The sequence below is a fragment of the Falco naumanni genome, chromosome 14 (genome assembly GCF_017639655.2).
Source record: "Falco naumanni isolate bFalNau1 chromosome 14, bFalNau1.pat, whole genome shotgun sequence".
Taxonomy (NCBI): Eukaryota; Metazoa; Chordata; class Aves; order Falconiformes; family Falconidae; genus Falco; species Falco naumanni.
This window is the reverse complement of record NC_054067.1, coordinates 23842891-23856794: the sequence shown is the minus strand read 5'-3', so window position 1 is coordinate 23856794 and position 13904 is coordinate 23842891. Positions and strand designations below refer to the sequence as shown.

Here is a 13904-nt window from a genome sequence, read left to right as displayed (position 1 = left end):
CTCCTTTTGACAAACTCTTTGCCCTGTGGACAGCGTGGCAAGCTGCTAGCAGCTATGGTGTTGAAACACCACTGGTAGGATATGACAACTTGCTATCTGCTTGCTTGAAAAGGAAGGAATTCTATTCAAGTAGCTTTAATTTGGAAACATGTCATTAATGATTTTAGAAGCCATGCTGTGCAGGGGTAGGGGAATTCCCTGTCTGTCTTTTTTTGTTGTTACTGTTTTGAGTGAAAACTTTATAGTAATACTCTTATAAAGTAGAACTTTTATTCCTGTAAAAGTTGCCTGCCCAAATCAAATCACTACTGAAATTGGGTAAATGATTCCTCCAGAGTTCTAAAATGCTGAGTTCTCCAGCCTATTAAGAAACATTGGCATAGCCCTGGCTTTGTGTGTCTCTGTGTTCTTGTATTACTAGCATGTGCTCTCTAGAACTAATTGAAGATGACAGCTCTGGACCTTTGAAACATTGATTATGAGAAAACTGAAAAGTTGGGGCAGGGTGGGTGAATGAAGGGCTCTAAAGTAAGGCAGTTGCAAATGTCAGTCCCTTTGCATAAGGAATAGGCTTTTTTTTTTTTTTTGAAGCCCTTTTGTGAGCTCTGAATGTGGTTTGAAGGAGACCTCATTCTTTACAGAGAGTGTCCTTAGAGGTAATAAATCTGATTCTCCACTGCCTGAGGGGAAAAAAAGAAGCCCTAGTTCATGTAAGGATGCCTGAAGTAGACTCCCTGTCTAGATATGAGTAATTGATCTCTGGCCTGATGGACATGTCCTGCAAGGAAGATCCCCTTAGACCCCTCTGAATACTAGGTGTTGATCAGCTGCAAAGGGGGGCTTCAATGGAAGGTAGTTGTGGCTTCTCACACCTAGTCTTGAGAACCAGAAAACCAGCACAACAATGCTGTGTTGCCCTGCTCTGCAGGCATTACCTTTTCAATGGCAGCAAGTGTCTTCAAGGAAACTGATTATTTTTTTTCTTGTAGGAACTTTCCTGTTTACCACTGACTATATGGAAGAAATCTATTTTTTTATCACTGGGAGATGAGCAGTCAAAATTTATCTCAAAATAGTTTCTTTTGTTAACAGCCAAACAAATACATATCTGGGGCTCTGATACTACTGTATGACAGGGTTTATGTTAGGATAAATCACTTGGTTTCCTTTTTTGAAGCTGACTGCTTTAGCATTAGGTTTTGTACCAGATTTTTAGAGTAACCTCAGTCGGTCTCTTCTCCTTACCCTTTCCAAGAGTAGGGATTGGTTCTTTCAGCCACTGGATGCAATGCCTGGTAGAAACCCTGTCAGAAAACTTGTATAGAAAATGCTGTTGGGAATGGACACAGAATCAACTTACTTTGAACTCTTTTGTTAGATAAAGCAGAAATTCTCTGCTTTTCCAAGCTCTGCATGGGACTGAGGTACTTGACTAACGTGGAAGTTTTTAGAGTGGCTGACCTGCAGCGTGGCTTTTTAATGGCCAGTGTGCTGTAACCAGCTTCCCCCTTGCCCTGTGTGAATACATCAATGCTATAAAAGTGAATTTTGCTGGAAGTTACAGGCAGAGTGCTTTCTGCATTGGCAGCACCCCCTCAGTGCCTCTGCTGAAGCGAGACACGTGTCAGATGTGCATGTATGTCACAGGGCATGTCTGGCTTCCTGCAGCCCAGGCTCTCCTTCCTCCACCCTTTCTCAGCTCACTTTCTGCAAGCAGGCCCTTCAAAGCTGTGAACTTTCTCAGTCTTGCCTGCTGTTGCTGTGGCTTGCTTCCTGTGGCAGCTTTTTCTTCTTGCTGTCCTCAACGGCTTGGTTTGCAAAGCTATGTGAAAGCTGTGGCTTGCTTTCAGTCCCCAGCAAGGCAAGGCGGACTATGCAGCGAGCAAGTGGTGGAGGTTGCTGGGGGACAGCTGTAATGTGACTTTATTAAGGTGTGGCTCCACAGCAGTTTCTGCATCTTAACTGGCTTGCTCCTGTGTTGCTTCACAGGGAAGGAAGAAGACCATGTGAGTGCAAACCTAGTTAGATTTAGCCTGACTGGTGCTTTGCTGGCCAGGCTGGGCGCTCGTGCATTAACAGCCTGGGAGCTGGGCACAGCTCAGCACCTCTGCGGTGTCGGAGGGCACCAGAGCCGGCAGAACTGTCTGTCTGCCTGGGATGTCAGCTAGTGGTGCCGTCTCCCAGCTTTTCTTTAGTTTATCATTTGGCCAGCTTGCTTGTATATGATAATCATGCTGCAATTCATGTGATTTGCTCTTTTAACCATTTTGAGTTCAAATACTGACCCAAGTATGAGATTTTTTTGAGGATGCTCAGGCCTATCGGTCATTTGATTTTTAAATGAAGGCAGTTTGTTGGTGTTTTGTGTTTTTTTTTTAAAATGAACTTATTAATATAGGTGGTATGCTTGGGATAGAGTAGTATATTACATGTGTGGCCACAGGGCTCTGCACGTTAATCCAGTGGCTGTGGACTCTGCTTGAAGACTAGGATCACATTGGTGATCTATCTCTAGATCAGTCAGCGGCAATGTGCACTTCCCAGTGGAATCTGGAGGATGCTGCCAGTTCTTCATGTTTTGGTCTAGAGCCCAGTGATGTGTGTTTCATAGCATGCTGGGTGTACGATCTCCTCCATCCTTCTGCAGGGGTGGTGGGGGTAAGGGAACAGGCCAGAAAAAAAATTGTTACTGGGGCTTCTTTCTGTGCTTCCAGACTACCGTTCTTGATGTCTCTGCCAAGCTGAACTCAAAAAGTGGTTGAGCCCATTAATTGAGATTGCACTATCCAGTCTCTTGTTTCTATTGTCACTGGCAGCCCACAGAGAAGCCCGCCCTTCCTCTGTAGGTGGCTTTTAATTTAGTTTTATTATAGATAAACTGGAATTTCCCTCAGTAGATGACACTGAGCTGTGGAATTCAGCATAACAATGGATGAAATTCGACGGAAGCTTCATGTAAACCTGTCATTTCTGGCAGAGTCTGACTGCTACAGTTGGCATTTTTTTTGCTTTAATGACAGCCATGTGTCTTGTTCATGTAAAGTCGTCTGAAGCTGATAATATTGAGCTGGTTTTAAATGGTGGTTGGGTGCATATTGTAACAACACAAGAAATGCAGTAAGCTGCAACATCCCTAGGCATCTTGGTACCTTCAGATATTTGTTCCATGATCTATAGCTGACCATCCTGTGTAATGTCTCGACATACAGCAGGTACAGACAGCTGGGGTTTGTTTATGACTAGCGTATGGCTGAAAGGTACAGTCAAGTCCGTATCTATCTGATTTTGTCGGAAATGACATTAAAAATAGCCCCAACTGAATAACTGACAACTACTTCTGCAAAATGAGCTTAGATGCTGTGCTGCCAAATGTTCAGAAAGAACAGGGGATGGGTGGGGTTTTTTTTCCCTTTTTTCCCCCCCCCCCTCTTTTTACAACAATCATGGGGGTGTCTTCTTTATCTGGTAAAATGTTTTCAGCTAATGACCTTTGCTTGTGTCCATTTTTAATCTTATTATAAGATGACTAAAAGATGTATCATCAGCTCTTTGTCTTCAGGCTTTGCACTAAAATAATTAGGGATTCTTTAAAAGGTGAATTCCTGCTACAGGCTGTAGTTAGGTACCAAAACAAAGCCAAGACACCGTCAGTGACTGTAAGGGTGATGTTACAATGTGTACGGCTATAGCACAAGTTGTACTTGGGGCTCACTGGTACAGAGTGGATCAAAGGAGGGCAGGCATCTTCATCCACTATATTATGGTGACTTTATCCAAATCATCATCATGGGGGTGGAATGGGATGCCTCCTTAGCTGTATTGCCCCTCCTGTGGCTCCCCTGAAATGAGTTGTGTCCCCAGCTGAGCAGCGAGGAGGGTGGTGGAGAGGGCTGGCATGCTCCTGGGAGCCCTTGGGAGGGTTAAGGCTGTCTCCAGGGCTGCAGTGCAGCAGTGCTGGGGCTGGTACCTGGGCTATGCCTGCTGCTGTTCCATTCCCTGATGAGCTTAGGGGTATGAAAAGGCCCTCTAAGACTGTGCTGGAAGGGGGCTTGGTTTAATTAAGTGTAATCCCTTTAGAAATTGCAAGCACTTTCACATGACCCGATTCCATCCTCACCCTGACACAGAGGACCCAGGGCTGTTACAGCAGAGCGCTTGGCACTCGGGAAGAAGCCAGATGTCTGTGAGTATTGCTGGTGCTGCAGGTGAGGGGCATTACCTCTGACACTCTTCTGAGGCCAAGCAGAGCACGATGCCCTGTCTCGCTCTGTGGGTTGGCATGTGATTCCTGTCCTTGTAGCAGGCCTGTGTTGGCTGCTGGTGTGGTGGGAAGTGCAGCCCTGGGGAGCATTTGTCCCACAGAAAACACTTCCGTGTTTTAAGGGACAGGAGAGCAATTCTCACTGTAACAACTATACTGTTGCTAGTTTTGCTGAAAGCCAAAACTGGGAAGGCTTTTAGATTATTAGTGCCTTATGTGATGTTGAGTTCAGAGTTGTGCAGCTCCAGCTGGATTTGATGTGCTTCTCTGGTCAGAGCTGTTGAAACTGATGCATGCTGTTGGTCTAGTATCTTTACCTGCAGTAACTGCTGCTGAGTGAACTGGTGCCCTATAGCGTAGAGGGGTCTATAAATGATGGCCTGGAATTTCTTTTTGACTGGATTACTTATGTTCCGTAACAGTCAAGTATAACTCTTCCCTATGCCATTTTCTCCCAGAAAATAGTCTACTTTATGGCTTGAAGCTGGGAAACATGAGTATCTGAAGCTTGAAGCCCTCAGACCAGCAGGGTATAAACAGCTTCCTTTCATTCAGGAAATCCAGGGAGGAAAGAAGCTTTAGCTCAGGGTCAGGGTTTTGCAGAGGTTGATGCTCTGTTGTGCTGACTCTACCTATTATTCTGACATGAATTTCCTAGTACCCTGTTCCTGTCTCAGCTTACGACAAACAGAACTGTCTGTTCTACCTCTTGCACCACTCGGTGCACTGGGGCATTAGTACAAATAATACATCCATTCCTTGGTGTGGCGGTATCAGTCTTTCCTGTTTGTCGTGTCATATGCAGCTACAGATTTTCGTCTTGGGAAGTAGTTAAAGCAGGTTATTAGTAGGACTCGCTCGGAGACCTGGAAGGTAACTGATAGCCACTGCTGCTAGTAAAACTTGCTGGGAATCTCAGCTGGGCAGAAAGTGAGACTTGAAGGTATATGGGCAATGTTAAAACACCTGAAAAGATGGTGCAAATAGGTGCCTGGTACCACTGTCTATTAAGTGTGTTTCCTGTAGCCTGCTAAACACCATGGGAGGAGGGTGGTGGTGTCCTGTAGCTTGTGAAAGCTCTTAGCTGTCAAAAGGAGCTTTCTTTGGCCGCAGCAGCTCTGCAGCTGGAACAGTGTCTCTTCCATGCAAGGGGTTCTGCCTGTGACAGGAGTCCTGCCCTGGCCACTGTGCTGTCCTTGGCAGCAGGAAGCTCTTTAGTATGCTTTGGTAGTGGCAATCTTTAGCTGTGCTTAGACTGGTAGAACAATGGTAATTCCTCAAATAGAGAAGAGGAAGAGTTGCTAGGTTTCTAGCTCTTTCCTGTAGCTGTTATGAAATGAATCAGTTAAATGTGGGCTTTTTTTCTTCAGTGTTTTTTAGCTTGGTGAGTGTAAATTTGCCTGTTGAAATATGATACTCGAGTTTTCTCGTAATGTGCAGGATGGCCACCTCAGGAAGCTTTTCATATAATGTTGCTAGCTCTTTGTATGTAAAATACTATATTAAATGATGATGGAAAACCAAAAGAAGGCTATTTTGAGGCCACATACTAGGATAAAACCTCTGGTTTAACATCTGAGCAGAATGCAGAGAGTTGCAGACACTTGGGTGCAGCAGTGAGTGCATTGTAAATGCTGTGATGAAAAAACTCAATGAGTTGCTTTAAATAGAATTTGAGTGTAATTTACTGTGTTAAGATAGGGGTTTTGGGGTAAATTTGTTGATGATGAAATCCAGTAAGTCTTCTAACAACATCTCCTGAGTGTTGAAATTTTAAGACAAAAGTTTAGTAACATTTTGGAAAAGGGGTGTATACCTGCTGTGAATGCTGCCTTTGTGAACCTTGTGATCTGATCATTAGTGGGCAATGTCTCCTCGCTGTATTTACTCCTACTCCTTACATTTCAGCAGTGTGCACCTTGCCTGCCTGGGCTGAGAGAGCTAGATTTGCATATGCCTAGCAGATGAAGTTGCTTATCTTATTGAGGAACATTTTATTCTGTTTGCAACCCAAATGGTAAGCATGCTGATGGTTATGCCAGCCCTCAAACCTGGAAAAATCTCATTAGATGGTTTAGAAATACGCCATACTAAAGCTTAATGCAAGTGAATCTTGAGTATTTTCTTAGAATAAGTGTTAATGCTAAACACTTGTGCTTTGGCAGGGTAATTCTCAAGGGACAAGGCAAACAAGAGTCTGAATCATGCTGAAACTGGATCGTGTTGGCTTTCTTTCAGTTGTGTAACCCTTGTGTAAAGTGGTTTTAGTAAAAGTGAGACCTCAAATGAGGAGGATGAAAGTGAACATGCAGTGCCTGGTACTTGCTTGTCGGACATGATGGTGGTCTGTAGGTCTCTTCGTAGCTTGGCTGAGCTGCAGGCAGAGCACACGAAGATGGGTGGGACTGACTTGCTGTTAGTGAGGTGGCCCCTGGGTATCTTTCAGAATGAAGTTCCATTGGTGCTTGCTTTTTTAGCCTTTTTACGTGCTAGAACAGATTTGTATTTCTGTGCCAGTACGCGGGCTCTTGAAATGAAGCAAAGCACTTGTGAAAGCTGCATCTGCTCTGCAGTATTTGTTGTTAGGTCTCTTATCTGCTAACTGGGAATGGAGAGCCATGCTTCCCACCACCTGAAATGGTAGAAACCTCACTTTGTTTTTCCAGTTCACAACAACTGGCTCAGGAAAAAAGCCTCACCACCTGGCTTGGTAGCATATAGGAGGAAAATCCATTGTATGTTGCTTGCACACCAGTGAGGCTTAACAAAGCTCAGTTTTACAGCAAACTAACTTATCCACCAAGTATTAAATTACTGCAAAACTAGCAGTTAAAATGTCATCGGTGCAGCCTGGGACGTGCTCGGCCCCCCGCCCGTTAACAGCAGTGTGCTGTTGACTGTATTACTGCTCCGATGGGATGGGGGAAGCTGGCATTGCTGGGGTGTGGCTGGCCAAAGCATAGGCCTGTTTCCTGCAGTGTCTCAGCTCTTGCTGTCTTTTTAAAATAGAACAGACTGTAGTTGCAAGTGTAGACACCATTTGAGGCTGCTGCTCATCTTGAGCACAGGGAGCTTCTGCAAAGGGGAAAAGGTGTGTGTCTTCCTGTTGAATGTGCTGATGGAAGGCTGATAACTGGCCGCATAGCTTGAGTGCATTTGAGTGACAGTGAAAGAATTTTGCTGGTTCCAGCGTGGGAACTTATTTTAGTGTGTTAACAAAGATGTGAGTCTTACAGATAAGTATTCTGCATGAATTATGAGGATAATTACTGAAGCAGCTTTGTTTCAAATTTTAAGGTCTATTTTGCTCTGAATAGCTTAAAAGCTATTTGGTCACAGGTTCAAAGAGCTGCCACAACTGTTTCAGTTCTGTTTTCTGGTGCTTCCTCTGTGCTCAGATAGTTCAGCGTTTAATTGCTCATGCTGATGATACCTGATAAGAGTAGCTACAGTTTTATCCTTAAACAGTAGAAGCAAACCCACTATTTTTCTTTCGTGATAGCTGGTACATTAGTGTTTTAGGTGAACAGGAAATACTTTAAAACAAGGAAAAAGCAACCTGTTGCTTAATGCTCGTTTAATGTAACCCCTCATACTTAAATGTGGCTTACAGACATCTTTGCTCTCACTGGTAGGTGTGCTGAGCAAGTCAGGCTTACAAGCCAGCGCTCTTTCTGATAGAAGAGACTGCTTCCAAGTATTAAGTAGCAAGGCTGTTCTGGGGAGTGTTCAGTCCTTGTAGCAAGCAACTGGATTCCTGTTTCACCAAAGCACTGTGAAATTAGCCAATTGTCAACAACCTAGGATCTGAGGAAAATAATTTTGGGAAGGCATAGCAAGATAACTTTAGAGTACTTCATGTCATTGAAAGTAGCTAATTTTAAACAAAGGGTGATTGCTTATGAGTTTAGGTCATCTGCTCTTTCCTTGCTGCTTCCTTGGGATGTTTTTTTCCTCATTATGAATTCATGATGTCAGAGGGTTTCAAAACCAACTTATTCCTGGTCTGCTTGTTCATGATAACCTTTGCTTCAATGATGTCTAAATAGCATTGCTTATGCATGCAGCAGTTAGAACTGCAGCTCTTCTTGATTTCAGCTTTGCTGTGCTAAACCTACCTTTAAGCTGTTACAGATATGCTTGAATTTTTAGCTGAACTTGAAACAAGGAAACCTTTAGGTTCATCACAAGGGGATATAAAGTACAAAACAGTGGTGTGCCTAGGCTCAAGTAGGCTTGCTGGGAAACTTGAAAATGTATTTGTAGGTAGTGGTCTCTTTTTGGCACTTGACTTGGTCTTAAATAGCAGAATGCTTCTTGCCTATGGGGGAAAAAAAATCCTGGCTGTAGCTCTACAGCAGTCTGCTGCTGCTTTCTTAGTAAACAAGGTGTGAAATCTGTCCATGTAGTCAGTAGGCATACAGGGATCAGAAGTGGCTGTGATCGTATCAGTATTGGGTGGTTCCTTGAGTATTTCTCTGCTTACTCTATCTAGCTTTTTTGGTTGGCTTATAGTCTAAATGCGAGTTTCGAGTTATTCTTGCTAAAACTGTTCTCAGCGTAATTTCCTCCACCTCTGGAAGGCTGGTGTGGTATTCTGAGAGGCTTGATGCAGGGTAAATGGCTGTTGACAGGAAGGAGAACTGTGAAGGCAAGGTCAGTATGCTAGGTCTGTACAACTTCAAGTTTTGAATCTTTGCTGTGATGGAAAAGCATTAAAACAGTTTGATCTAAAATATCTGCAGCTTGTGTTCATAAATCGTGAGATATACCTACCTTTTTCAGTTGATAGGTATGCAAATAGAAATGAATTCTCAGACAGCTTGGTGTACTTGCAGGCCTTGCTTTGCCTGGTCAGAAGTTACATCATCTGTGTTCATGCAGGAGTATTCCTGTCTACCCCGAAGAATCTATATGATGTTTTCCTGTGGATGATCAGGAGTTGTGCATGGAATAGGCTGTTTTACACTAATCTTTGAGGTGAAGTGCCTCTGCTGTTTAACTAGCTTCATGAGAGCTATTGCTGAAAGATGTACAGGTGTCCTGCTTCTGTTGGATGAAATTGGAAACTCCCTTGCTGCTTTCATTTCACATGTGAAAACGTGATGCTGAGGCTTTCCTGTCAAGACAGAGCGCATTATATAATGCTCCTTTTGAAAGACCATTGATGATCTTACTTCTCATGTCTAAGGCTAACATTGTCATGAAATCTTGACTGTGGTATTAAATTACACCTGAACCTATTTCTGCAATGTTTAAAGATCTTTTACCTTCCTGAAAGAATAGGAAGGCAGTAGGCAACTATATAGAGATACTTCTATGGGTTTGTGAAGCACCTGCACATGCTAGTGCATATATTAGTTCAGCATGCATACTTTTGGCCTTAGCACGCGAGATCATCCTTGTGTCCTGTCTGCTTCGTATCCAAAGCCCTGAGAGCTTATCGGGGATTGTGAGCTATATTTTCTGCAGATACCCATGGAGAGTGGCACAGTATTGTTAGTATTGACCCGTCTTCTGTAGCACGCAGAGTTGTTAATACTTCCAGGGACTTTCTTGACATTGATTCTTCAAATGGAAGGATTGGATGTCTGGGTGTGTGGTTTGAAACATCTGTGCTCTTGTGAAAGACACCAGAGTGTTCTATACTAGAAATTAAGCTTTATAAGCTGTAAATGGCTCTTGTGTCCATACATAGATGGGAATATTAGTAGAAGCAGAGTGGATATACTCTTACGCTGTGAAACAGGAATGTTGTATCATACAGGGGGAACTGGGAACACTGTGCTGGCAAGGCAGATGACTTTGTAACTGCTGACAGTTAAATTCCTGGAGGCTTGGCGGCTGGTCCCTGGCTGTAGGCAGATGTTGGTTTTCATTATTGGTCAGTGTCACATAGAGCATGTGTTGTAACGATGTGTTTTCTGTCTTTCAGATCAGCGTGCGTGTTACCACCATGGATGCTGAGCTGGAGTTTGCCATCCAGCCCAACACTACAGGGAAGCAACTGTTTGATCAGGTGAGTGATAGAGGTGCAGAAGATCTAAAGTTGATAAAGATGTGATTCTATTGAGGCGAAAGAAAACAGTTTCAGAGGTTAAGTGACAAGTGTGTATAATAACTTCAAGACAACTCGGTATAATAAGAAATTATACATTTTTTTCAAAACTACTACATTTTTTTTAATCTCCAAGAATGCTTTCATAGCTATTCTTACCTCCAATGAACCGAGTTGTCGTTATAGCTCATAATAATAATAATTGGATGTCTCCAGTCATAATTCATAAGATAAGTCTTATGAAGGAGCTAGTAAGCTATCTCTGGTTGGCTTACTTGTGAGCATAATGTAATTTATTTCAAAGAGTACTTGGTCTCTAAAACAGAAGAGGCTTAGCTGGGCTTCAGATGTTGCCACAGCCCTTAAGTGCAGGTGAAGTGATGTTCTACAATTGCTTCAGGCCCTGGTGGAAATCTTAAGAGAAGCTATGTACTGGAAAGGGCTGTTTTCGTCTGGGTGTTTTAGCCTTCCTCTTCAGCATCCACTGGCTAGGCAAATTTCCTCCTGCTTTGGCCCAGACAGAAGCAGGGATGTATGTGCAGCCCAAGGCTGGAGCAGTTGCAGACAGACATTGTCAGTTACAGCAGCTGAAACTTTGACAGGATCCGCTATGTTTCTCTGCTGTAGTCCTGAAGGCCATGGATTTGCTCCTTGAAGGAAAATCTGAACAGTAAATTCACAGCTTAAAATGAGTCTTGGATTAATGACAAGATGAAGGAACTGCCAGCCAGATAGCAAAGCGTTCTGGGGCTAGTTGTACATAGTACCTATCTTAATTAAGAGAGAAACTTAAGGGCTGACTCACCCGTGGAAGTCAGCTATCTCATTTGGGGCCACTAAACCGAATTTAAATTTTTTCTTAGATGTTTAACCACAGACTACTACTTTCTCTTACATTTGGCTGGATGATTCAACACTAGATGTTATATTGCTTTTTGCAACCCAGCCCTGTGAAATGGAGGGAGTGAGATCTTAGGCTTTACTGAAAGAGCATCCTTTCATAATGGGAAAAACAGAAAGGTTTTCAGGAAAGTTCTGAGCTGTAGTGTAGTTTCAGTTGTCTCTGTGTTACTACGTAGTAGCTCCTATGTATTTTAGCCCTTTGTGGTCCCTGCCAGGCTTTGATTGATAGAAATGAGAGCTGGATTCTGTCCAGAATCCATCTGTGCAATGTGGAACTCCACCAGAGTTAGCTCATGGGAGCATATGCCAGTGAAGCTGAGGTGACATGCCCTCAAGTTCATCAAGAAGTGAATCGTGGGTTGTGTTTTTTCTGGAGGGGGTGTTCTTCATGTGGATGCTATCCATGATTATTTTTCAATACCTGGTTTCTGACATTATCCGAGCAAATCGCCCAAGTGCTAAGAAGTGATACTACTGAAGTCAGTAGTGTTTCTAATCTGCCCATTGCTTTTTCAGTCAGCTCTAGAGCATCTGCACCTTTTGCTTCAAACTGACATTGTGGTGGCAGACTGGGGCTTCAGCAGCTTGTCTCTGAGAAGCATCTGATTGTGTTTCTACTATGGGAACTCTTCATGTCTTAATAATTGATTTCACTCCTTTGTCCTGTTCTTGAACAGCTGCATGTTCTCCTCATGGCAGTGTATTTCACACAGCATCTGTCTGAACAGAAGTTCTGTTTTTTCCATAGTAAACTCTTTGGGAAGGGAGGAAACAAATGCTGTTGCAGAGCTTTAAGTTGCTAATGTAAGTAAGACAGCGTGTACTTCAGCTAAATTGGATTGTAGGTAGAGCTGGAAGAGGAAATAGTGTCTGAAGCTAGCTGTTAAACGTTTGCTACTTATAAGAGGTCTGGTGGACACAATCTTTTTATACTGTCTATATATCATGCTCACTGGAATAAGAATTAAACTTTTCTACTGCCTAACACACAAGATTTCCTTGTGGAGGTATTGATGTTGGTTCCTGATAAGGCTGATACCAAAATGAATAGTCTAGAGCCTTGTTAGTGACGGATGTCCAGGCTTTGACTAAATGATGAGTAAAAGACCTATCACAGTATGGTAGAAAGAGTAACCCTCTGCCAGGGTTTGAACGTTGTGAGCAGTAGGGTAGGGAATTGGCAGTAGATGTGGGGATTTCAAAAGTCTTCCACCTCTAGCATGAATAAGGAGTTTTGAAGGCTACTCATATGTGAGTGGTTGAGGAGTCTGATCCCAGCTGCTGTTGCTGCCCTGCAATCTAATCATTGGCCCTTTGCAATTAAGGAAACTAATTGCAAAGGAGGTAGCTATTCGGCTTCTGCCACATCTTGGTCTCTGAATGCAGATACACAGCAGACTGTCTTTTTTTTTTTTTTAAATAGAAAATTCAAGGCTCTTTATGTGCAAGTCTGACTATAAGGTCTTTTTTTGCAACAGAAAAGGAAAGCAAGTACTTCTTGTATGTGGACATGCTCAAACAGATTATTGATCTTTGCATTAAGAACTAACTGAATACCAAATCAAAACATGAAAGCCTCTAGTGAGCTGACAGTAAATACTAAACTTGTTCCCTTTAGTACGGGGATGAGGCTTCAAATATATCGTCAGTTGGCATATATCCAGTATGATTCAAATGGCTGAGCTGTTTGTGTGGATTAGTTTCTGTAAAGGGATAGTCCAGAGCTGTTCTTCCTACCGATACTTCTAATGGGGAGTGAGCAGTGACTGCTGTTTGATAATCTATCTGTTCACTCCATGTCACTTTCTGTCCTGAGGTGGTCTTGGGTTAGATGGTGCTGTGTGTAAGAACAAAGTTGTGGCTGTTCGTTTGCTAGCTTCCTTAAACTATGTTGTGCTGCTGGAATTACTAATCTAGTGGTTTCTACATGGTGCTAGTTCTGAAACAGGAGCTGCTTTCATCAATGCTTTTTTGAGGGAAGGGATACTTCCTCTACAAAGCAAAGTTAAGGTTTTGCTGTTGCAGCACATGGACCTTCTGGTGTGAAACCTGACTTTTTGACTCTTTCACAGAAAAATTTTAAGAGATCCTGCATGTTTTTGCCCTAGAGTACCCTTTCATTTTGAGCTGTCAGTTCGGAGTTAAGCAAAAAGGAAGCTGCTAAGCATTGCCAAGGTTTCTAGCTGCACAGCTACCTTGGTGCATGCCACTGGCTTTGGTCAGTAACATTTAGGCAATATCTCTTTTCACCTGTTGTGTATAAAGGTAGCTAAATACATTCATTATGCCACACATAATTCTGACACCTACTCTGAATAGGATTCAGAAGACTTTAGGAAAGCTTGTGTCTAGGTAGTAGCTTCATGAGGAGGATCAATTTGAGTCTGAGTTCCACAGCAGGTAAGTAAGCTTGAGATAGAAGTGTTCCTGTCTCCTCTCCTGCTTGACGACTTCCAAAGCTGTGAGGCATCTGCATTGTTCTATCACTACAAAAATTCACTTTGGAATTTACCAAGTAGCTGGCTGTAGAAATATCACTGAGTTGATATATGGTGCAGTAACATAGTGATTTTATATTACAGAGCTTCTGGTAACACCCTGTCCCCTAGGCTTGTAACAGTACAGCTTTAAGTTAAATAGCTTAAGCTTGTGTGCATGGGCAAAAGCTGGATTAATTGAGAT

General features: G+C 42.9%; 1 protein-coding gene across 1 annotated transcript in view; it reads left to right on the top strand.

Moving 5' to 3' along the window:
- MSN (moesin) overlaps positions 1-13904 on the top strand; it is a 47541-nt gene that overhangs the window by 17358 nt on the left and 16279 nt on the right. The window contains exon 2 of the mRNA XM_040614300.1: positions 10197-10280. Within this exon, the coding sequence (XP_040470234.1) occupies positions 10197-10280 (84 nt within the window). The remainder of the gene's footprint in view (positions 1-10196; positions 10281-13904) is intronic.